The sequence below is a fragment of the Phacochoerus africanus genome, chromosome 3 (assembly GCF_016906955.1).
Source record: "Phacochoerus africanus isolate WHEZ1 chromosome 3, ROS_Pafr_v1, whole genome shotgun sequence".
Lineage (NCBI taxonomy): Eukaryota > Metazoa > Chordata > Mammalia > Artiodactyla > Suidae > Phacochoerus > Phacochoerus africanus.
Genome location: NC_062546.1, coordinates 24,786,125 through 24,812,444, shown reverse-complemented (window position 1 = coordinate 24,812,444; position 26,320 = coordinate 24,786,125). Strand labels below are relative to the sequence as shown.

The 26,320-nt window shown below is 38.7% G+C and overlaps 1 protein-coding gene across 1 annotated transcript in view; it reads right to left on the bottom strand.

The window, feature by feature from the left end:
* TRPC4AP (transient receptor potential cation channel subfamily C member 4 associated protein) overlaps positions 1-24,875 on the bottom strand; it is a 49,728-nt gene extending 24,853 nt beyond the window's left edge. Inside the window, exons 1-6 of the mRNA XM_047771249.1 lie at positions 24,725-24,875; positions 22,160-22,276; positions 16,934-16,991; positions 14,329-14,384; positions 12,957-13,085; positions 7,972-8,179 (exon numbers count right to left, since the gene is read on the bottom strand). Coding sequence (XP_047627205.1) covers positions 7,972-8,179; positions 12,957-13,085; positions 14,329-14,384; positions 16,934-16,991; positions 22,160-22,276; positions 24,725-24,835 — 679 coding nt within the window. The 5' untranslated portion in view covers positions 24,836-24,875. The remainder of the gene's footprint in view (positions 1-7,971; positions 8,180-12,956; positions 13,086-14,328; positions 14,385-16,933; positions 16,992-22,159; positions 22,277-24,724) is intronic.
* Between the last annotated feature and the right edge of the window lie 1,445 nt (positions 24,876-26,320).

The window sequence follows — 26,320 nt, the reverse complement described above, 5'->3', positions numbered from 1 at the left end:
CTTTTTTTTAAGGTAAACAAAGAAAATGAATACCCAACTTCTATATTCACCAGTCCCATTTCATTCACAATGATAAAGACAAATTCTGGTCAGCATAAAGAACATAATAAACTCTGAAAAAAAAAAAAAAAGGAGTTCCCGTCGTGGCGCAGTGGTTAACGAATCCGACTAGGAACCATGAGGTTGCGGGTTCGGTCCCTGCCCTTGCTCAGTGGGGTAACGATCCGGCGTTGCCGTGAGCTGTGGTGTAGGTTGCAGACGCGGCTCGGATCCCGAGTTGCTGTGGCTCTGGCATAGGCCGGTGGCTACAGCTCCGATTCAACCCCTAGCCTGGGAACCTCCATATGCCGCGGGAGCGGCCCAAGAAATAGCAACAACAATAACAACCACAATAACAACAACCACCACCAAAAAACAAAACAAAACAAAAACAAAAACAAAAAAAGAACACAATAAACTCTGAAAGCAGGGAATCCAGGTGCAATATTTGGCTCCAAAGTTTAACCTTTTTTAAAGAAAAGGCTAATGTCCGTACATTTTTGTTTGTGTATGCATTAAATTCTTCTTTGAAGGACAGAAAATAGCAGCAGCTGTCAAAGGTAGAGAGAATGAGGCCATAGAATAGAGTGGGAGGGAAACTTTTCAGTGAACACCTTTTTGTTTTGTGTTGTTTCTAGGGCCGCACCGGCAGCACATGGATACTAGTAAGGATACTAGTCAGGTTTGTTACCACTGAGCCATGAGGGGAATTCCTGAACAACTTTTTGAAAATAAAGATTTTTTTTTGCATCATCTAAAAAAACAAATACCTATTTCATAATATCAAAATATTACTATTAATTTGAGAGAGTACATATGTCATTGGAGTTATGTTTAAAAAAGTGTCATTATCTTAAAGAAACACAAATATATGCAAATGAAATCTTATAATGTCTGGGATTTGTTTCAAAATAACACAAAGTGAGGAAGGGAGGAATGAATGGGGATAGAGATAAAGACAGGTCATCCGTTGATAATTGCTGAAGCTAGGTAATGGGTAAGTGGGGATCATTATACTGTTATATGTGGCATATAACAGTATAATATATATAACATATATATAAAACATATATAACATAATATATAATATATATAACATATATATAACATAATATATAACATATATATAACATTATATATATAACATAACATATAACATTATATATATATAACATTATATATATAACATATAACAGTCTCTACTTTTATATGTGTGAAGTTTCTCATAATGAAAAATTTTAAAGTAAAATTCAAGAGAATTTAAAGAAAAGTATTTAAAAATAAATTAAAACAAAGTAATTAGGAGGAATATGTGAAGTTATGTAAATTTAGTCCCAGCACAGAGATTGGCAAACCATCTTAGCCCCTGCCCCCTTTTCCATCCTCTATAAATTAGTAAGTATGAATTAGTAATTATAAAATAATGAATTACTTCATTTAAGAAAAAGCAAATAACTACATTGAAATTAACTTTTTCTCAAAATATTAAACACAGAATTACCATATGACCTAGCAAATCCATCCTCAGTACACACCCAAAAGAAGTCAAAACAAGTGCTCAAATACTTGTGTACACATGTGTTCAGAGCAGCACTACTCACAACTGTCAAAAGGTGGAAATAAGCCAAATGTCCATCAACTGATGAATGGATACACAAATTGTGGTATATACATATAATGAATATTATTCAGCCACGAAAAGGAATAAAATAATGCAAAGCATTGATGAACCTCAAAAACATCATGCTGGAGTTCCCGTTGTGGCGCAGTGATTAATGAATCTGACTAGGAACCATGAGGTTTCGGGTTTGATCCCTGCCCTTGCTCAGTGGGTTAACGATCCGGCGTTGCTGTGAGCTGTGGTGTAGGTTGCAGACGCGGCTCGGATCCTGCGTTGCTGTGGCTCTGGCATAGGACAGTGGCTGCAGCTCCGATTCGACCCCTAGCCTGGGAACCTCCATATGCCGCGGGAGCAGCCCAAGAAATAGCAAAAAGACAAAAAAAAAAAAAGAAATGTTTTTTAAAAAAAACAAAAACAAAAACATCATGTCAAGTGAAAGAGGCATGATACATGATACAAATGGTCACATATTTCTTTATTCCATTTATATGAAATATCCAGAACAGGCAAATTCACAGACAGAAAGCAGAGAGTTGCCACAGGTTGGGGCAAACGGGGAATAACTCTTGAATGTGTACAGGGTTTCCTTCTGGGGTGACAAAAATGTTTTGGAACTAAATGTAGATGGTGGCTGCACAAATTACAAATGTACTAAAAGTGGTTATTTTTTTGTGTGTGACTTTTGCCTCAATTAAAAAAAAATACTGAAACTGAACTGATTTTTGGTTTTTGAGATACCATTTTTCACTTACCAAGTTTGACAAATATCAAGAAGTTTAAAAAGGCCCTATACTGTAATTCTATGGGAGGTAAATCTGTCAACGTCTATCAAAGTTTAAAAGGCAACTATACAGCACATTGAACTCTATACATTAAGTTTTGTTTTGTTTTGTTTTTAGGGTCGCACCCACAGCATATAGAAGCTACCAGGCTGGGGTTGAATCAGAGCTATAGTTGCTAGCCCACACTCCAGCCACAGCAGTGCCAGATCTGAACTGAGTCTGCGACGTACACCATAGCTCACAGCAACGCCAGATCCTTAACCCACTGAGTGAGGCCAGGGATCAAACCTGCGTCTTCATGGATACTAGTTGGATTCGTTACTGGTGAGCCACTATGGAACTCCTATACATAAGATCATTATTTATGAAGTTGTTATTTGTAGGAATAAGGACCTGGATAAACCATCATCAGGGGACTGGCTAAATAAATTACGGCAATCCAAACACTGGAATACTATCGAGTTATACAAAGGAATCAGATAATTATGTACTGGATGGAATGCTTTGCAAGATAAAGTGAAAAGACCCAGGGGCAGAATGGTGCTTATTTTATATCAAAATGCGTCTACACAGAAAAGAGCCAGTCTCTCTTCTTCGCTCCTCCACCCCTTAACTGGGCACGTACATAGCATCTCTGAAGGGACAGAAGAATAACTGCTAATAGGTTTCCATGGGGAGAGGAAAAGACTTTCTACTATACACCTGCTGTTCCTCTTGTAGCTTGTGAATTTTTTTAAAAAACTATAGGTATGTATTTTTTTTCCAAAAAATAAATGAAGAATTTGGATTTCTAAAATTTTCTAATTTTGAAAAATTTAAAAACATGGATTTTTACTTACACCTTTCTCCAGTTAAAAAGAAAGTTCTAGTTTCTTTTTCTTTTCTTTTCAGTTTGTAAAAATGCCTTTATCGGTCTTTAATTCTAGTGTTTGAGCCAATCTCCCCTCATTCCTTTCTACTTTAGGGATGGACTGACTTCCAACCCAAAGATTCCTGAGCTTTTGTTAGTCACTCATTTCTTAAAGAGCTGACGAAAGTTACAGATTCTCTCCTCAGAAAAAAATCATTGGCCCAATTATACTCAGTCTCAGAGGACTGGCATCCCAGCGTCATACAGTTTTTGTACTTCTCAAGTTTTACCTGTAGCTACCACACACTGTTGGAGAACGTTAAACTGGCTGACAACTAAAACACTCACAAATTCCAAAAACTTCTGCAAATGCAGAACTTCTCTCTCCTCATATCTGTTGAAACATTAGAATTTCCCAAATACTCCTGTAAATTGTCCTCTTACAATTTAGGCCCTGCTATCCAGCTCTATGAGATGATTCTGAATTCCATCCTAGCTCATATGCTGCCTAACTCAGCGCCTCTCAGCTTGGTGTCACCTATAAATTGATAATCATCAGGCCTGTGGCTTCGTTTACCTCTCTGACTAAAATTTTGATTTCTTTTTCCCTTGCAAATGGATCCATTTGTTCTCATCTGAACTGATAGAAGAGATAAGTAGTAGCTTCTGAGAAGATTTAAGCTCCAAGAATACAGCATAAATCTTCAGTTCACTCGGCAAGAAAACTATTTCACAGCCATAGTTTATTAAAAATAAGAGTTCCTGCTATGATGCAGTGGGTTAAAACTTTCCCACAGTGGCTCAGTTTGCTGCAGAGCTGTGGGTTCGATCCCTGGCCTGGCACAGGGGGCTAAAGGATCTGACATTGCTCAGCTGAGGCTCAGATTCAACACCTGGCCTGGGAATTTCCATATGCTGTGGGTGCAGCTACAAAAAAAAAAAAAAAAGGTTTTGGCAACATCCTACACATTTCAGCTTTCCATACTATAATGGACTAAACTGTCCCCACCCACCCCCAAATTCATATGGTGATGCCCTAATCCGCAATATGACTATATCTGGAGACAGAGCTTTTAGGGAGGTAATTAAATGAGGTCATTAGAGCAGAGCCGTAATCTGGTAGGATTGGTGTCCTTCTGTAAGAGGAAGAGACAGCAGAGAGCTCTCTGTGCAGGCACAGAGAAAGAAAAGGCCACGTGCGGACATGGTGAGAAGGTGGCCGTCTGCAAGCAAGGAAGAGAGGCCTCACCAAAACCAATGCTGATAGCACTTTAATCTTGGACTTCTAGCCTCCAAAACTGCAAAAAAACTAACCTGTTTTGTTTAAGCCACCCAGTTTGTGCTATCCTGTTACAGCAGCCAAAGCTGACTACTACTTGTACCTCTATTTAAAAGTATTCAGTACTGGAGTTCGATTAAAGAATGACAACAATGAGGACTAATGAGGACTATCTGTCTCATCCACTTGTCATTTAATTATGTTCACTGTGGCCTTCCCAGGGCATCCGACTAGAGGAAAATGTGTGTGAGGTGGGGAGTGGTCAAGCAGATAGGAATTATGGTTAGAGTCAGGAAGAACTAGACCCTGCCCACACGACATCATGTGCTAAAAACAACATTTAATAAAGCTACAAGCAGACATCACAAGTAGGTAATTTCATGGGTTAGCCACACAGATATAAAAGTGAACCTTGACAATTTTTTTTCTTTTTTGGCCACCCTGCGGCATATGGAGTTCCTAGGCCAGGGATCAGATCTGAGCCACAGTAGCAACCTATGCCTCCAGCAATGCCAGATCCTTTAACCCACTGTGCAGGGCCGGGGATCGAACCTGCATCCCAGTGCTCCAGAGACAGCACCAATCCCACCAATCCTACTGTGCCACAGCAGAAACTCCAGAACCTTGACATTGTATAAAGACTTTATTTTTTTTAATCTCCCAAGTCAAAGAAAACTAGGCTTGGGGTTAATTCTTAGTTATGAAAGCACAATTGACTAGAATACCTCATTCTCCAAAGATGATGGGTAATAGTGGTTTTACTTATCAGCTTACAAACAGGATCATGATGGTAACTGATATTAACAGAATAAAAATAACCTGCCAGAACAGATCCTCTAAAGGGGAAACTAAAAGATAAAGGTCATTTAGTGCCTCAGCACACACAGGTGCCCAATACTGAAACTGTATGACCCTTAGTTGCAATGGGATGCCAATCTCTATTTCAAAGGGCTGCTTGGAGGAGTGATTTTGTTTAATCCTAGGTAAATCAGTTAGCTCAATGTTTGCCACACACAGGAGCTCAACAAATGTCAGCTTTTTGTCAGTGTGTATGCATGCTTGTGTTTAAATCAGCTGTGAGATATAATTTAGTTATAATAAAATTAATGTGCCATAATTTAGCTATAATAAAATACATTTTTAAAAGAATGGATATTCTATGATTTAGTAAAATGAGAATTCCCCCCAAAATCTTAAGAAAGGATGGGGAGAAGAACCCTACCAAGACCTTCTGGAAAGGATTCACCATTCTAGATGAAATTAAGGACATTCATGACTCATGGGAAGAGATCAAAATATCAACATTAACAAGAATTTGGAATAAGCTGATTCCAACCCTCCTGGATGACTTTGAGGAGTTCAAGACTTCAAGTGGAGGACATAACTGCAGATGTTGTAGAAAAAGCAAGAAAACTAGAGTTAGAAGTGGAGCCTGGGAGTTCCCATCATGGCTCAGTGGAAATGAACCTGATCAGTAACCATGAGGACACAGACACGGCTCAGATCTGGCATGGCTGTGGCTGTGGAGTAGGCCAGCGGCTATAGCTCTGATTTGACCCCAGCCTGGTAACTTCCATATGCCACAGGTGTGGCCTTAAAAAGACAACAACAACGACAACAACAACAAAAGAAGTGGAGCCTGAAGATGGGACTAAATTGTTGCAATTTCGATAAAACTTTAACAGATGAAGAGTTGTTTCTCATAGATGAGCAAAGAAAGTGGTTTCTTGAGACAGAATCTACTCCTGTCGAAGATGCCATGAAGACTACTGAAATGACGACAAAGGCGTTAGGATATTACATTAACTTAGTTGATAAAGCAGCAGCAGGATTTGAGAACATTAACTGCAACTCTGAAAGAAGTTCTGCTGTGGGTAAAATGCTATCAAACAGCATTGGGTACTACAAAGAAATCGCTCATCAAAGGAAGAGTCATTAAATGTGGCAAATTTTACTGTTGTCTTATTTTAAGAAACTGCCATAGCCACTCAAGCTTTAGCAACCACCACCCTAATCAGTCAGTAGCCATCAATATCAAAGCAAGACCTTCCATCAGCAAAGAGATTATGACTTGCTCAAGGCTCAGACAATGGCTAGCACTTTAAGCAATAAAGTATTTTTTAACTAAGTTATATGTATCTTTTAGACATAATGCTATTGTACACTTAATAGACTAAATATAGCAGAAACATAACTTTTTGTGTGTGCATCCTCTTAGGGCCGCACCCATGGCACATGGAAGTTCCCAGGCTAGGGGTCAAATTGGAGCTGTGGCTGCCAGCCTGACCTACACCACAGCCATAGCAACATGGGATCCAAGCCACATCTGTGACCTATACCACAGCTCAAGGCAATGCCAGATCCTTAACCCACTGAGCAAGGCCATGGATAGAATCCACATACTCATGGATACAGTCAGGTTTGTTACTGCTCAGCCACCACAGGAATGCCAAACATAACTTTTATATGCACTGGGCAATCAAAAAATTTGTGGCATTCCTGTTGTGGCACAGTGGAAACGAATCCAACTACGAACCGTGAGGTTGCGGTTTCGATCCCTGGCCTCGTTCAGTGGGTTAGGGATCCGGCGTTGCCATGAGCTGTGGTGTAGGTAGCAGATGAGGCTTGGATCTGGTGTTACAGGGGCTGTGGCATAGGCCAGCAGCTGCAGCTCCGATTAGACCCCTAGCCTGGGAACCTCCATATGCTGAGGGTTCTGCCCTAAAAAGCTAAAAAAAAAAAAAAAAAAGTTTGTCTGACTCACTTTATTGCAATAAATACTTTATCACAGTATTGCAGACACTGGAACCAAACCTCCAGTATCTCTGATTTATACACAGACACATACATTCTCATACACACACACACACATATGTGGGATATAGGCCCAGAAAAGGCTTAGTGGAACAAAACTGTATATATTTTTAATTCTGATAAACAATGGTTCTTAATTTTTTTTGAGGTTCTAAAACTATTAAAAAATCTGAGAATGGATAGACAACAAGGTCCCACCATATGGCACAGGGAACTATATCCAACCTCCTGGGATAAACCATAATAGAAAGGAATATTTAAAAAAAAAAATGTATACATGCGTATGACTAAGCCACTTTGCTGTACAAGAGAATTTAGCTCAACACTGTAAATCAACTATATTTTAGCAATTAAAAAAAAAAACCCAAAAAACAATGGCTATCTACTTGGCCCCCCAAAATAATGAATAGATACACACATACAAATTTTACATTTTGTTGTTCTTGTTTTTGTTTTTTTAACTGTAAGAGGACCCTAAGAACCCTCACAGGGATCAAATCTCTAGAAATATGGAAAGACCTAGGATGATTTAGGAAGGGATCTCAGAGCAACAGTGTTAAAATTCTGACAACTTAAGAGACTGTACCTTGGTTGATTTCAGCTGCAGAAGGCCCCAAGCTCAAACTCTTCTTCTGTTGAGCATTTTTGGCAAGAAGTGTATGCTTGTCATCATTTCCTGTATCCATCTCTGAAATGGTGACAGCCAGAATCCGGCAGAAATTAGCAAGCTGCTGCTGATCAAAATTGGATACTAAGGAACTCAGATTGGGGACTTCATCTAGTCGGATCATTTCCTACAAAAGACACAAATAAAACAATCTCTATGCTCAGTTCATTCGAGATTTGATGTGGCCCTCTTCAGCATTCCCCTAAGAAGGGCCTTGTTAACTAAACCACTTAGGTTCAAATCCCAGCTCTGCAATTTACAGCTGTGCAACATGAAGCAAGTCATGGAACCTAAGTCTTTGTTTGCTTATCTGTCAAATGGGACTAATCTATCTCACAGGATTGGTTTGAGGATTAAATCCTTTGAGTGCCACTATTCTTGTTCTCTATCTTCGCCTATCTCCAATTTGTCTATTAAAAACAAAAACAAACAAAAAACCCCACCACTTAATAAGTTTTAGCAATCAGAAGCTGCCACAGATGGTTTTTTTTTTAAGGCATAAAACATTTTAAATACAGCTGAAGACCACTGTGTATACCCAGTTGCATTCATTTCTCTCTTCCCAGAAGTAACCATTAGTTTGAACTTTGTGTTTATTTTTCCTATGAAAGTTTTCACACTTATAAAGATTTCCATTCAAATACATAGTATTGTTTACAAAGTACTATATATAAAACAAATAAGCTACACAGATATATTATACAACATGGGGAATATAGCCAATATTATAACTTTAAACAGAGTATAATTATGACATCCTACTGTAGAGCACAGGGAACTATGTCCAATCTCTTGGGACAGACCATGATGGAAGGTAATATAAGAAAACAAATGTGTGTGTGTGACTGGGTCACTCTGTACAGCAAAAATTGGCACAACACTGTAAATCAACTATAATAAAAAAGTAAAAATAAATGGAGTATAATCAATAAAAATTTTGAATCTGTTGTATATATGAAATATAAGATTGTAAATCAATTATATCTCAATAAAAAATATGGGTTTTTTTGTACACACAGTGTGAATGATACATTACTTTTCAGTCAATAATGAGATTCAATTATGCAGATACAAAAGTCTGTTCATTCATTTCTCATTGTTTTAATCCACAATTTATTTAATCATTCTCCTTTACACATGTGTGTATGTTCAGACCCACTACAACTAAACAATGTTGCAAGTATCATTTTTAGCGGTGTCTCCTTGTGTACATGCTCATGTAACCAATTATCTGGAGTGATAGCAGCATTACTTGCCTTTTTCCTTAATAGAAATATTTCCAAAATTTCAGGTTAAGTTTGATGTTTGCTATAGCTTTTAAAAGATTATCCAAAATCAAGTTAAGGAGTTTTTCTTCTATTCCTAGCTTTTATCATGAATGAATATTGAATTTTATCAATCACTTTTTGTTATTTGGTTATAGTCTCATTTTTTTTCTTCCTTAACATCCCCAAGTGTTCAGTTTCTCTCCTTCTAAAACAACCTTATATTCCTCAAGTAATAACTGCTCCCCTTCATCTTACTAATTTACTTAACTTCCACTGGACTGGATATTTTCCTATCACTGCACATACTTATCACATGATCTTGTAATGATCTGTTTCTGCATCCAATTTCCCAAATAAACTGACATTGCCTTGAGGGAGAGGTGTGTCTTACCTTCTCTCCAGAGCCTCAGCACATAGAACCTGGCAGTGAGGGTCTCTGTAAGTGTGTACTGAATAAATAAATGATTCTTAGAACGCTTGTGAATCCCACCCCTATTTCTGGTTGGCCGTCGGGTGGGGGGGGGGTTAATGTGGGAGCAGCTTCTTCCACCTTTGCCTTTCCCAGTACCTAACAGATGTTAGCTACTTCCAGATGTTATTGCTGGAAACTGGGACTTTCAGCTCATCAGTTCCTCTAGTCCTATCTAACATAGTATATGGGTCACAAACCAGGTCCCTCACCCTTCAGGCCCACTTCTTTGTGTTACATTTTAATTTTTATTTCATATTTCATACAATATATGTTATGAAGCAAAATAAAGTGAACACCTACATGTGCCCTTCCAATCACATCTCACTCCCTATCAGACGTAACCACTACCTTGAATTTTATTACTGCTTTTTCATTAAAAAAAAAAAAAAGTTTTGGGAGTCCCCACTATGGCTCAAGGGGATCAGTGGGGCCTCTGGAGCGCTGGGACAGATTCCATCCCCAGCCAGTGCAGTGGGTTAAGGATCTGGCATTGCCAGAGATGCAGTGTAGGTCTCAACTATGGCTCGGATCTGATCCCTGGCTGGGAAACTCCTGATGCCACAGGATGGCCAAAAAAGAAAGAAAGAAAAAAATGTGATATGATTTGAATTTCCTTAATTTTGAGATTGCAAAACTGATATATACAATCTTCTGCTCCTGACTTCCATCAGTAATATCTATGACTTGGCTGTGTTGTTGCCTATAGCAACATTATTTTATAATACTTCACTGTGTGAATAGACTACATTTATCCATTTTCCCATTGATGGATCCAAGATCTGGTTTCAGTTTTTTGCTTTTAACCAATAATGCTATAAACATTCTATATGTTTCTTGATGGACATGTACAAAACTTTTTCTGGGACAGTGGCCTCCAAATCATTCTGACAATATCCAAGAATAAAAAATAAATTTTCCAGAGTTCCCGTTGTGGCGCAGCGGAAACAAATCCCACTAGGAACCATGAGGTTGCAGGTTCAATCCCTGCCCTCGCTCAGTGGGTTAAGGATCCGGCATTGCCGTGAGCTGGGGTGTAGGTCATAGACGCGGCTCGGATCTGGCGTGGCTATGGCTGTGGCGTAGGCCGGCAGCTACAGCTCCGACTGGACCCCTAGCCTGGGAATCTCCATATGCCACAGGTGCGGCCCTAAAAAGACGAAAGAAAAAAAATTGTTTTTCCATCACAACCTAGTAAACACAGATAAATGTATAAACATGTATATAAATATGAAACAAACACTTAATCAAATAATACCCTTACACAATTCTGATCTTTTCCATTTAGCTGGTACACCCACTACATTGACTTCACACTCTCTCTTAGCTTCAGTTAAGTGTTTTTACTTCTAAGAATCACTGTTCTAGGATTGAGCTTCCCCACAAGTATGCCTGAGCACAAGTTATAGGTGATTCAGGCCGCAAAACTGATCCCTGGTCATCAGGGCAGTGCTTCTCTAGGTGCTGGGTCACAGGATATGCACCATGTTCAACTAGAAAACAAAAGAGTTATGTTCTGCTGACATAAAAAGGTATCTACGGTAATATGTTTCCAGCTATACACATTCTTGTGCTCTCTCACCGTGGTCTTAATTTGCATTTCCCTCATTATCAATGAAGTTAAGCATCTTCTCTTACATTTATGGATCATTTGTTTCTCTTCTGTGACATGCTTACTCCTATCATTGTCCATTTTTCTACTGGGCCATTTGTCTTTTCCTTGCTAATTTGAGAGGATTCACGATAAATTCTGAATACTAATCTTTTGTTAGTTACATGAGTTGCAAAATATCTTTCCCCAGTTTGTGGCTTGTGTTCCCACTTTATGGTGTCTCTCTCCCTTTTAAACTGCACTAATAAGGTCCCTATAATGTCTAGCAGAACTCACTTTTTTTGGCAACACAGAAAGGAAAGAGAGAGAGGGAGAGGGCATGAGGAACATGCACGAAAGTTATGAAGGAGCAATCCTAGAGTCCCATGCTGAGACTGCCAGGGAGTCTGGAGTTTCCTCCCTGGAAGCCCCCTCTCACACTCTGGAGCAAACAACTATTGGAAAAATAACAAAGGCTTTTTGTCAAAGGGCACAATGGCTCTGTTTGGGACCTGCACATATCTCCAATGTGTTCCTTCCAACAAAGGGTCACTTGTGCATCTCCTGCCTGGGCAATAACAAGCAGAGCCTGGGGAAAGTACAGTAGAAAGACAGAAATGAAAGCTGGGGTCACCACAAATACAAAGGTACTCTTTTTGCTAACTCTAAGAGGCTACTCCTACCTCCTCAGAAGTAAGAGGAAGAAATGTGCCAACCTGCAACGAACATGGAGCCATGGGACAAGGACTGGGGGAATTAAGCCAGGTTCTAATGAGTACTACACCAAAAATCTAAAATAGTGGTTCTCTAGCATGTCTAGATGTGTTTTCTGGGGTGAGGTTTTTTTTTTTTTTTTTCTGTAAGCGTATAGTTGATTTACAGTGTTGCGTCAATTTCCTCAATAAGTGGTCTTAATGATTAATTTTTAGTGCTTTCATTTCAATCTGAATTTGTTATTTTTTTTTAAAGCATATTCTGGATCATTTCAATGTCCGTCTTATGACCAAGTAGCAGGATTTCAGGATTTCAGTGCTCATATTTGTTATCTCTTATATTGGTGTCAATTAAACTTTAACTGTTGAAGACTAATGAGAAATAATAAAGGGGAACTTAGTAAGCGAAAGTTCAACATCATCACCAACGGGAACACATCCTAATGAAAGGTTTCATAGCAATTCGAATGTAGAAAAGTGGGAAGCAAATAGACATCGCACAGCATAGCTATGCTAAAAAGATCTTGCATCACATTAATTACTGAGAGACAATTTGATTTTAATGAAGTAACATTCGCCAACACATTAAATTCCCAAAGTCAATCTGAGTTTTATAATTAGTCTGTTTTCAATTTACCTTTTATTTCAGTTTTATGGTCATGTAAGATCAATTAGTATAAGGAGTATGACCTAGAATCACCTAGTGAATACATTTAAGTAACACACAAAAAAATAATTTAACACTAGGAGTATGGTAGAATTTTTCTTTAAAAGAGCTCCATACATTATTCAGGTTTGAGAATGCAATCACCTGAGACACTCTCCTTCCCCTGGTCATTCATCTGTTAAAGAACACAGCTTACCTTTTTAACACCCAAAATATCTTCAATGAGGGTTGCTGTTTGTAAGAATGTCTTCTTACTTGTCATCAGTGTAAACAGGAAGATCACAAAGTCATTCTTTTCTGCCAAACGCTTTGTAACCCCTTCCGTCTATCCCAAGAAGAAAAAAGGCAGAATAGGTTACGACCACAAAATAAAATATAAAGCGCAAAATATCCCTTCCAGAGACTGGAAAAGCAATTCCATGCTACATCAGGAATTGTTGGCTGAACCCTTAAATCCCTAAAACTATATACAAAACACTGTGTGCAAATCCATTTTTCTGGAGAGGAATTTTTTTCATGATATCCATCATAGGTTCTTTTTTTTTTTTGGTCTTTTTGCCATTTCTTGGGCCACTCCCACAGCAATATGGAGGTTCCCAGGCTAGGGGTTGAATCGGAGCTGTAGCCACCGGCCTACGCCAGAGCCACAGCAACGCAGGATCCGAGCCGCGTCTGCAACCTACACCACAGGTCACGGCAACGCCGGATCGTTAACCCACTGAGCAAGGGCAGGGACTGAACCCGCAACTTCATGGTTCCTAGTCGGATTCGTTCACCACTGAGCCATGACGGACACTCCTATATGTTTGTGTTTTTACTGAATATAGGTTTCATTTCTACAACAGTATTGTTTCCTTCTGCTGTGTATGATTCACTAAGTTTTTCACATAAGTTCCCAAAAGACAGGTACTGAATCTTGTAAAAATTAACATTGATATATTACTTTACAAAGTGTTTTTCACATCTATCATTTAATCCTCAAAACATCCCTATAATGTATGATTATTAAATGCATTCTACTGATAAGCAACTAGAGCACAAGAGGGTGGATTATTAAGCATGAAGCCAAGAGCCAGAACCTGAAACCAAGTTCTAGCACTAACTGTTATGCTCTTTCTACCAAATTACTTCTTCTATTTACTATTCTTTCTCACTCACTGATCAACCTAGTAGACTCCTGCTCAACACACAGGTGGGTCTTCTGGTACTTGTTCTGTTTTCTAACAAGAAAAATGAAGGAGCAGGCAAAATGGGGCTTAAAGGATTCCTAAAAGGTCAGAGACTCTTCTGCTATTTGTGTATCCATTTAACATCCAAGTCTCTGCATGGACACCTCTAGGACTAAAGGATTTCAGTATCTACTGAAGTAGCTCTGGCTCCTAACAATCACTACGAAATTCTACCATCCCATAATTTCTACCTGTTGGTTCTGGTTCTCAGGCACATATAAAATAATTCCCAAATGTCTGAAGATAGCTGTCACGTCTACCACCCCCACTCAAATCTTCCCTTCTCAAGCACTGCAGATGTGGGGAGATAAATGAGGTTCCAGTGGCAGGGGTACTTACACAGACACAGGTATTATACAAGATGCTCAAACAGTCCTTGGACATTTCATCACTTACTGAAAGTGAAAAGGGAATCATTGGTTATTTTTCTCATTGGAAAAATAGTGTTAACACAATTAAATTTTTAAATGCAAGAACTGCTTCTCATTGTCTCGAGATGATTATTTTCCTTTTAGCATACCTCTTTCTAGTCCTTATTTACCAAAGAGTTTCACGGTACCCATCAAAACTTACTAATTTGTCTATTGCTTTTTGGTTTGATATAGTATCACATTTATTCTGCTCTTCATAATACTGACCTGCTGTGCTTTTGTTACTTAATAAGCCATGTTCCCTTTGTAGCTTGCTTAGAATTATACCGAGGTTTTTATTCTATTTTGCTATTTAAATAGGCTAAAAATAAATAACATAATGTAAAGCCCTTTTATGCTTGTGCTGAATTGGTTCCCCAAGATATATTTCTAAAAGCAGAATTACTAGAATCCAAAGAATAAGCACCTTGACTATTCTTGATATAAATTTCCATTAAAAATTCAACTAGCAGCAAACAAGGATATTAGACCCAGAGTGTTATCTGTGTTGGGTAAATGGCTTTTAATCTCTAACCTACTAACTACAATAAAGACCTGTTACTTCTCTGTGAGGAGGAACAGGAAAGCACAACAAAAAGGAAATTATTATTATTATTATTTTTTTTTTTTGCTTTTTAGGGCCCTGAGTGCAGCATATAGAAGTTCACAGGCTAGGGGTTGAATTGGAGCTACAGCTGCTGGCCTACACCACAGCCACAGCAATGCAGTATCCAAGCCTCGTCTGCAACCTTCACCACAGCTCATGGCAGTGCCAGATCCTTAACCCACTGAACAAGGCCAGGGATTGAGCCCATAGCCTTATGGATCCCAGCTGGGTTTGTTACTGCTGAGCCACAACAGGAGCTCCAGGAAACTAAATCTTTATTGTCCTGAAATTAGGACATGATAAAAGTGAGTATGAACTGTGGATAAAGTGTTTTGCTGGCATTACTTTTATTTTAAAAAACTGTCTCCTCCCTATGCTGTCACAAAATGTTAGGCCTCCCTCCAAGATTCTAGTAGGCAGCCCTACCAGGTTAACTTGACCAGAACGGTTATCTAACATCATCTTGAGACAATGCAGATGTCCTGTATCCCTCACCACCACCTTTCAACCTACGGGGGCTCTTTGGTTTATTTCATGACTTCAGAGATGGCTGGAACACCAAATCAGTGTATCTCAGTACTTCCAGACCTTTCAAAGGAAAACTGGAATTCACTCATTCATCAAATATTTATTCAGCACCTACTCTAGAGCACATATAGAATAAACAGTGGTTAGAAAAAAAAAAAAAAAGACAAAGCCTCATGAAACTAGTGGGGAGAAAGAGAATAAATAAGTACACCAACAAGTAATTACAAGATGTTACTTGCTATGAGGATAGAGAACATGAAGAACCAATTTAGACAGGATACAAAGCTGAAACATCAAAGATGAACATGAATCCTCCTAACCACTACTGCACACACAAATGAGGCCTTATATATGTCATGTTGATATTGCAGGGAAAAAAATTTTTTAATCAAATGTTAACTGATTTCTGGCTTTTAATGCCAAAGTAAGTACACATACTCTTCTTAGTTAAATACTGACTACTTAAAAATATTTGCAACATGAATTATTTATAAAGAATAATAATAGAACAATACCCATACACCCAACCACCCTGTTTAAGAAATAATGTGCTACCAAAACACTCTTTACTTTACCATACACATTTACTGGTAATGACTGAACTTTGTACAAAGGGCATTTATCACCTTTATAACAACAATAAAAACAAGATGGATGTACTGGGAGTTTGGGGTTACATTTAGAAGAGATAAACAACAAGGTCCTACTCTATAGCACAGTGAAACTATGTCCAATCTCCTGGGACAGACCATAATGGAAAATAATATTAGAAGGTATGTGTAGGTGTGTGTGTGTTTCTGTGTATGACTGAGTCACTGTGTTGTACAGAAGAAACTGGCACAACACTGCAAATCAACTAAACAATAAAAAGATTAATTAAAAAAATAAAACAGATAATCCTACCAGGTTTTTCCTTACTCTCTCAATTAACTATACGAGAAATAAGAATTTGCAAAGAAAACATAAAAGCTAAACTAAACTCAACAACTATTAGAAACTAAAAAGACACAATTCTTTTAGCCCAGTAGCTTTTGGTTTTTTGGAGTGTTTTTGTTTTTGTCACACCCATGGCACAAAGTTCCCAAGGTGAGGGATCAAACCCACGCCACAGCAGCAATCCAAGCCACCGTAGTGACAATGTTGGATCTCTGACTGCACCACAAGAGAACTCCTAGCCCAGCAGTTTTCACACTTTTTCTTTTAAAGCACCACACCTGTATTTCCACTAAGTATAAAACAAAAGAGAGCTGTATAATTAAGAGTAGGGAGAGCCTCCTACAGCTGAATGGAAGGTATGTCCTCATTATTAAGAGTTAGGAAGGGAAAGAAGAGAAACTCCTGGGTGTTAACATATCAGCAAATTGGGAAATGAGGACCAGTGGCTGACAAGTATACTTACTTTTCAGTTTCTGTCCTCGAATAGAGATTGTGGGCCTCATAAGAATTTCTACAAGGAGCTATAAAAAAAATACATATATAATAAAACCTTCACAATTCAAAGCACAACTTAACAAAACAATCTTTGCACAGGCTAAATATCAGTCATGGTACTATACGACCCTCTTGTTCCCAGCACAGGCAGAAGGCAATGAAGTTCAGGGAAATAAGCACTGTACCAAGACATGAGAAACCTGGGTTCTAGTTGCAGCACAGTTACCTATTTCCCATGTAAACCTGGGCAAGTCAATGTCCCTCCACAGACTCAACTTTTTTTTTTAAGGGCCGCACCTGCAGCATATGGAAGTTACCAGGCTAGGGGTCAAATGAGAGCTGCAGCTGCCAGCCTACACCACAGCCACAGCAAGGCCAGATCCGAACCTCTCATTTTTAAAAATAAGCAGGTTACATTAGTTAATCTCGAGGATCCAAGGTGGCTTTAATTTTTTTAAAGCTGGAGAACATTTATCACTATGATTCTTCCTTTGCTTAAGGAACATTTGTGTTCTTTCATAAACACACGTTTATAAAGAGTCACAAAAGATACACCATAAACTGTTAATACTTATTTCTACAGGGGGCTAGGGAGAATACACATTCATTTTTCGTTTTACATACTTTTAATATAACACGTAATTTTCTTTAAACTGTTTACAACAAATATGTGTTTAAAAACCCATGCTGTTGAAACAAAGAAGGACAGTCTATAATGATAAAAGGGTCAATCCATCAAGAAGATACAACAATTATAAACATATATGCATCTAACATCAGAGCCTCAAAATACATGAAGCAAAAGTTGACAGAAGTGAAGGAAACACAATTCAAAAATAATAGTTGGATACTTCAATACCCCACTTTCAATAATGGACAATGAAGAATCACCAAAGAAACAGAAGACATGGGAGTTCCCGTTGTGGCTCAGTGGTAACAAACCCAATATAGTATCCATGAGGATGCGGGTTTGATCCCTGGTCTTGCTCAGGGAGTTAAGAATGCAGCACTGCCGTGAGCTGTGGCATAGCAGCTCAGATCTGGCACTGCTATGGCTGTGGTGTAAGCCAGCAGCTACAGCTTCAATTTGACTTCTTCCTGGGAATTTCCATATGCCATGGCGTGGCCCTAAAAAGATTTTAAAAAAAAGAAAGTAAGAAATATAAGACTCAAACACTATAAACAAACAAGCTCTAACAGGCAACTATAAAACATTCTGCCCATCAACAGTAGAATACACATTCTATTCAAGCATACATGGAATATTCTCCAGGACAAGTCATATGTTAGACTATAAAACAAACCTTATTAAATGTAAAAGGATTAAAATCATACAAAACATGCTCTCTGACCACAATGAAATAAAATTAGAAATCAGTCACAGAAAGAAATTTGGGAAATTCACAAATGTGGATATTTTAAAATAAATTATAAATAAATAATCAACAAATCAAAGAGGAATTCACAAGGGAAATTAGAAAACACTCTGAGATGGAGCAATATACCAAAACTTATGATACAGCTAAAGCACTGCTTAGAGGAAAATTTATAGTTGTAAAACCTTAGAGTTTAAAAAAAAAAGAGTTCCCATCGTGGCTCAGTGGAAATAAATCTGACATAAATCTGACTAGCATCCATGAGGAAGCAGGCTTGATCCCTGGCCTCACTCAGTGGGTTAAGGATCCAGCGTTGCCATGAGCTGTGTGGTATAGGTCACAGACGTGGCTCAGATCCGGCATTATAGTGGCTGTGGCACAGACCAGTGGCTATAGCTCTGATTCAACCCCTAGCCTAGGAACCTCCATATGCCACAAGTGCAGCCCCACAAAGACAAAAAGCTAAAACAAACAAACAAACCAAAAAAAACCTCCCAGACTTCAGACTAAACCACAAAACTACAGTAATCAAAACAGTTTGGCAATAACACAAAAACAGATACATAGATCAGTGGAATAGAATAGAAAGCGCAGAAATAAATCCACCGATTTATGGTCAGTTGATCTACAACAAAGGAGGCACGACTATACAATGGAGAAAAGACAGCCTCTTTAATAAGTTGTGCTGGGAAAACTGGACAGCTACATGTAAAAGTATGAAATCAGAACATTCTCTAACATTATACAAAAATAAATTCAAAATGGATTATAGACCTAAGTGTAAGATCAGACTCCTAGAGGAAAATATAGGCAGAACACTCCTTGACATAAATTGCAGCAGGCAGCAATATTTTTTTGGATTCATCTCCTAAAGGAAATAAAGACAAAAATAAAATGGCACCTAATTAAACTCAAAAACTTTTGCACAAGAAAGGAAGCCATCAACAAAGCAAAAAGACAATCTACTGAATAGGAGAAGATATTTGCAAATGATATGACTGATGAGGGATTAATATCCAACATACATAAACAGCTCATACAGCTCAACATCAAAAAAAAGCCAAACATGGAGTTCCCATCATGGCACAGTGGAAACGAATCTGACTAGGAACCATGAGGTTGCGGGTTCGATCCCTGGCCTTGCTCAGTGGGTTGAGGATCGGCCTTGCTGTGAGATGTGGTATAGGTCGCAGATGTGGCTCAGATCTGGCATTGCTGTGGCTCTGACATAGGCCGGCGGCTATAGTTCCGATTAGACCCCTAGCCTAGGAATCTCCATAGGCTGCAGGTGTGGCCCTTAAAACAAAACAAACAAACAAACAAAAAGGCCAAACAGGAGTTCCCGTCATGGCGCAGTGGTTAACGAATCCGACTAGGAACCATGAGGTTGCGGGTTCGGTCCCTGCCCTTGCTCAGTGGGTTAACGATCCAGCGTTGCCGTGAGCTGTGGTGTAGGTTGCAGACGCGGCTCGGATCCCGCGTTGCTGTGGCTCTGGCGTAGGCCGGTGGCTACAGCTCCGATTCAACCCCTAGCCTGGGAACCTCCATATGCCGCGGGAGCGGCCCAAGAAATAACAACAACAATAACAACAACAACAAAAGACCAAAAAAAAAAAAAAAAAGGCCAAACAACCTGATTAAAAAATGGGCAGAAGACCTGAATAAATAAATATTTTTCCAAAGAGGTCATGCAGATGGCTAACAGGAACACGAAAAGATGCCTAATACTGCTAATCATCAGAGAAATGCAAATCAAAACCACAGTGAGACCTCACCTCATACAGGAAAGAACGGCTATCATCAAAAAGAACATGAGTAACTAATGGTGTTGAGGATGTGAAAAAGGGAACATTTGTACACATTTGGTAGGAATGTAAATTGATGGAGCCACACTAAAAATAGAACTACCATATGACCCAGGAATTCCACTCCTGGGCATATATCCAAAGAAACCAAAAACACTCATTCAAAAATATATGCGCACTCCAATGTTCACAGCAGCATTATTTACAATTGCCAAGAAGACATGGAAACCTATGTGCTCATCAAGAGAAAAATGAATAAAGAAGATGTGGTACACACACACCAGTACTACTCAGCCATAAAAAAGAACAAAATTTTGCCTTTTGCAGCAACATAGATAGACCTGGAGAACATTAGGCTAAATGAAATTAGTCAGACAAAGACAGACAAATACTGTATGATATCACTTACATGTGCAATCTAAAAAATACAACAAACTAGTGAATATAACAAAAAAGAAGCAGACACACAGATACAGAAAACAAATTAGTGGTTAACGAAGTGAGGGTAGGGGGTTACAGTACAGAGCTGGGAGAAGTGGGAGATGTAGACTATTGGATATGAGATAAGCTACAAGGATATACTGTACAACACAGGAAATAGTCACTATTTTATAATAACCATAAATGGGGCATAACATTTAATAATTATGTTATAGATGTACAACCAGGACAAACCTCGAAAACATTAAGAAGCCAGTAACAAAAGATCACATATTACATGACTTCATTCCTACGAAATGTCCAGAACAAGGGTATCTATAGAGACAAAGTAGAGTAATAGGTGCCTATGATGGGGGGTGGGGGTGGGAGGTTGGAGAAGCAGGAGAGTGATAGCTAAAACACACAGAGTTTCTTTTGGCATGATAAAAATGTTCTAAAACTGGCTGTGGTGGTGGTTTCACATACCGATGAATATGCTAAAAACTACTGAATTACAGAATTTAAATGGCTGCATTACATGGTCAATGAACTGTATCTCAATAGAACTTTTTAAAAAACAATGAAGAAATACGATTTCTCTCTTACCTGATTAGTAAATGTTTAAAATACTTAAAATATACTGTTTAGTAGAGGAGACTACTGTGTGCTGGCAAGAGCCTATTGTGTGATTTGGGGGGTAGTGACAATGATGAGCTTATTTTCTGTTAATTCCTGGTGTCCTTTACTGCATGCTGGTGAAACCTCAATAACAAGGTCCATAAGAATACACATACACATTGTGTTGCTGATGGTGTGGATAGACAGACACTCTCATACTTTGTTATTAGAGACATAAATTGATAAAATTTCAGGAATATAAATCAAAGAGTTTACCAAAAACAAGACACATAAGCTTTGATCTCAATATATACAAAAACTTCTACCGCAATCTTGTTTGTTACAAGAAAGGTGTGAGATAATCAATTGGGGCCTGGGTGAATAAGAGAATAATCACACCAGAGAATGTTATGCAGCTCTTTAAAAGTATGAGGCAGATTTACATGTACTAAAAGGAATCTATTCCCAAGCTAAAGAATTAATGGAAAAAGCAAGGTACAGAGCCATGTACCTGTATATAGTGATGTGCCATCTCTACATGGGAAGAAAATAAACCTAAGGTAGGGACAGTGGGGATAACTGCTGACAAACACACACACACACACAACCAGACAGTGGGTATAACTGTTGACACACACACACACACACACACACACACACACTACCAGAACATCTCTGGAAGGACATAGAAGAAACTAGCATTCACAGCTGCCTCCAAAGAGGGGACATGGGGAAGTAGGAGACATACCTTTTACTTTGTGCCTTAAAAAAAGGTGGCTATATTATCAACTAAATAAATAAATTCTTCTAACGTAAAAGCTACAGTGCTTCAACACAGGTTGAGTACCACTGAGTTTCTAAAGATTAAAATTCTGAAATGTTTGCTATGGTTCCTAAAATATTTCCTATTTCCCACTTCAAGACTTAAATTCTCAAGCCATTAAGTAGCAGTAGCAACAATAAACAACTACTTACATCAACACCTCCAAACAAGTCAAAAATATATGTATTTGGATAAGTGGTTTCTTGGGTAAGTTTCCTCTCTTCAGTAACAAATGCCATAGCCTCCATGGAGAGAAGAGGAGAAATTTCCTAATTATGAAAGTATACAGAGACATTCAGTTTTAGTACGCAACACAAACCAGACATCAAAACATCAGTTTGCATTTTAGTCACTACTTGAATTCCCATGAGCCCAAAGACAGCCCCCACTTAACCATTAAAAAAATTAATCTGGATATAATAAAAGTTGCAGTAACATCTAACTTGTTAAATGCTTATTATGTACCAGACATGGTTCTAAGTACTTCATGTATTATTACCTCTTCCCCCCAACCCCAACACCCTCATCCCCCCCATGCTGTGCAATGGCTTCATGTGGGAATCTCAGTTCACAGACCAGGGACTGAACTTGGGCTGCGGTGATGAAAGCACCAAGTCCTAACCACTAGCCCATAAGGAACTCCCATGTATTACCTCTTTTAATCCTCACAACCTTATGATATAATAGTAACTTATCAGCCCAATTTTAAAGATAAGGAAACTGAGGCACACAGAGGTTCCAGTGTCACAGGGGGTATGTGATAGAGAGAAATCTTAAACCTAGGAAGTTTGGCTCCTGAATCTGTGCTTAGAGAAGAAAGCAAAACTATTTTGGGTGAAATAGGAAGACTAAAGGACCCTACTCATTATGCTCCCTTCTCAGGAACCTCGAGGAAGAAGGAACACAATGGGCTAGATCAATAGTTCTCACACAGTGGTGAGCATCAGAATCATCTAAAGGGCTTGCTGAAACCCAGGCTATTGGGTCCTACCTTCAGTTTCTAATTTAACAGGTCTGGAGTGAAGCCTGATAATGTGCATTTATACAGGTCCAAAGTGATGCTGATGTTGGTCCAGGTACCACACATCAAGAAAAGGCAGAGGGAGTTAGTTCCCTAGTGGCTCAGGGAACTAACTCCTAACTAACTCCCTAGTGTTGTCACTGGTTACTGCTGTGGTGGGGGTTTGATCCCTGGCCTGAGAATTTCTACATGCTTCAGGTGTGGCCAAAAAAAAAGAAAGGAAGAAAGAAAATAAAAAGCAGAACTCTCTCTTATACATAACCTATTATGTGCCTGGTACCAGGTTTTATACTTTAGCCCATTTAATCCTTAAAATAATTCAATGAAGTGAGTATAGTTTTGTTCATTTTACAGGTGAAAAAACAAAATCACGAAGTTGTGCAGGGTCACATAATTAGTAACTGACTGAACTACTTCCTCTGGGTTTCATTTCTCTCATTTATAAAACAAGGCTGTAATTCCTGCTGGCAATATAGTACAATGGAAGCTGGTTTCAGGAGAAGACACATTGTGTGACAGCTGCATGGCTTTGGGTGGGTTATGCCAACTCTCAGTTTTCTCAACTGAAAAAGGGAAAGGAGAAGACATCTGGATTTGCCTGGTCAGTATCTTCTTTATTCTTTTTCAGGTAACAGCCCCATTTCTGTGGAGGAACATGAGGCCACACACAGGCATCAGGAAATGAACAGCTTAATTCTATTTGACCCCTGAATTCACATCAGTGCTTTCCAGTTATGTGAGACAATAAAGGATCTTTTTTGCTAGCCTGAGTGGGTTACTGTTAACTGCAATCAAAGCATCTGTACTAATACATATCACCCATCTCACAGAATTTTCATAAAAACTAAATATGCCTAGTACACAGTAAGTTTCAAATAAGTATCTGCTGAATGCATAAAGAAATGATGGTCCACAGAGAGCACTCACAAATATTGTCTATGTGTATCTGAGATTCTGCAGGAATCAAATGAGATAATGTATAATTCTTTGCTAAATGTTTTCAAACAAGAGTAAGACACTATAAGAAGATCAAGAAGACAAAATGTTTTTGTTTTATTAATTTTTAAACAACTCTTTTTAAAGGAAGAGATTAAACTTATTTGGCCCTATTATATTTTGGAATGACTTATTATGTGATAAACAGAATTTCATCTCTGAAAAAACATTGTATCATTTTATCATGATCGGATATAACTTGCATAGGTTTAAGCTATAGCTAGAGCTGGTGATCTAAATTCTCAAGACTGAGAACAATTGTCCCAGATGTCTTTGCAGTCTTTCCACCCCTTCCTCAACCATCAAGCCCAGTCCGTTCATTTTATTATGTTACTCATAATTATGAACAACCATAAGCACACTTCCTTGAAGCTTCAGCAAAATGAGTTCCTTTAAATCCTGCTCAAAAAGAATGTAACACAATTTCAGGGCACAGGCCTCCTAAATCAAGCAAGCACTGACATAAAATAAGTGTGAATAAAACCCAGAAGTATATACACAGGGAATTTAAAGGTCATTATCCCTGGGTGGTGGAATTATAGGTGATTTTTATTTATTTTTTTGCACTTTTTCTGAACTTCCCAAATTATCTACAGCTTACGCAATTACAACAGGCTATTTTAAAAAGTAGACTGAAGGAAAGAAAATATCATCATCTGGACGTCTTGAATGGAGCCCCTCCAAGGCCCCTAACAGTTACCTTAAGGATGTTTTGGCACTCAACGAAGTCACTGTGGAGGTGGCTGGTTGCATACAGCTTAAGAAGCAGCTGAGGAATTCCACTCCATTTGGACTGTTTGTCTCTCTCCATCAAAAAAGTCTCAGTGAACTGTGAGTCAAAGAGAAAAAAAAAAAAAGAGGACCATTTACTGGTGAGGAAAGAACTACTAGCATATATGGCAAAGAAGAGCAGCTGGCTTCTAAATCCACCCAGGACAAATAATTCAAAGGTTCCAATCTAATTCCTTTAAAAAAAAAAAAAGGCACAATATTGTAAATCAACTATACTTTAATTAGAAAAAACAAGAAGAAGAAAGGAAAAAAAAAAAAAAGAGAGAGAGAGAGAGAACCCTCCCTCCCATTCCAGAGGTCTCTCGAAACCTTCAAAAGTTCCCCCGCAGCTGGTAAGGGAAAAGTGCAGCTCCTTGTCTGTGATACATGCCCTTCCTAGTCTATCACTTACTTTCCTCTCTAGTTTCGTCTCTTTTCCAGAGCACACGCTAGGCTCCAGATGGTCATGTTCTCTCTCTATGGCTCTTGGCATGTGCTCTTTCTCCACCCTCAGAGCCTTGTACCTATATGTATGATATGCCAACCATGTGGAGAGAAAATAAACCTATTGGAGGGGGGGAAGGGGAGTAATTACTTACCCACACATACAGTAGACCCTTAAACAACACAGGTTTGAACTGCACAGGTCCACTTACATGAGGGTTTTTTCCCAACAGTAAATACTACAGTACAACACAGTCCAAGGTTGGGTGAAACTGGGGGTGCAGGAGAACCGCGGGTATGGAAGACCAACTCTAAGCTATACACAAATTTTTGACTGTGGATGGCTGGCGCCCCTAACCCCAGTTGTTCAAAGGGCAACTGAAAATTACTACAGAACATCCTCTGGATGTCATTTATACCTGGAAAGCTCCTTCTCCTCCCTGTCTTTCTACCCAGAAAGCTCTTTCCTCTTTCAAAATGCAAGCCAAAACCCCCAGAAATTTTCCTTGATAGGCCTTCTCCTCTCTTCTTTTTTGGAGGGTCTGGGGCCTTTTCTACCATTTACCATAGTGTATCATAATTAGTGGTTCATTCGTCCCCCCTCCTGGCAACCACAAGCTCCTTCAAAGTAGCTACCAGGCTATGTTGATTGTACAGACTTCTCTCTCTCAAGGAATGCCAGACACAGAGCAGAGACTCCATAAAAATGTTTGAAGGCATGAGCAATAGCCTAATGGCCATTAGACTAGAAGTCTAATGACAGGTTCATTAATCAATAGGCAGTTTCCACTAACACTTCTGGGACACAGCATTATCAGGTGCCAGAAGTGAACCATTTTCATATACACTTCTCCCTCAATTATATCAAAAGATCACTGTAACTTATCACAGGACATGGCAGGTCTTCAATAACATTTTAGTCTATTCTGACACATATCCGTCCAATGATCTTAGACAAGTCCCATTATTCTTTTTGAGCTTGTTTTCATAGATTGTAAAAATAAGATAATACAGAGGTAATGGGAGGCAATGAGATGTTTGTGACAGTAATTTGAACCATAGGAAATTACCATTTCTATAG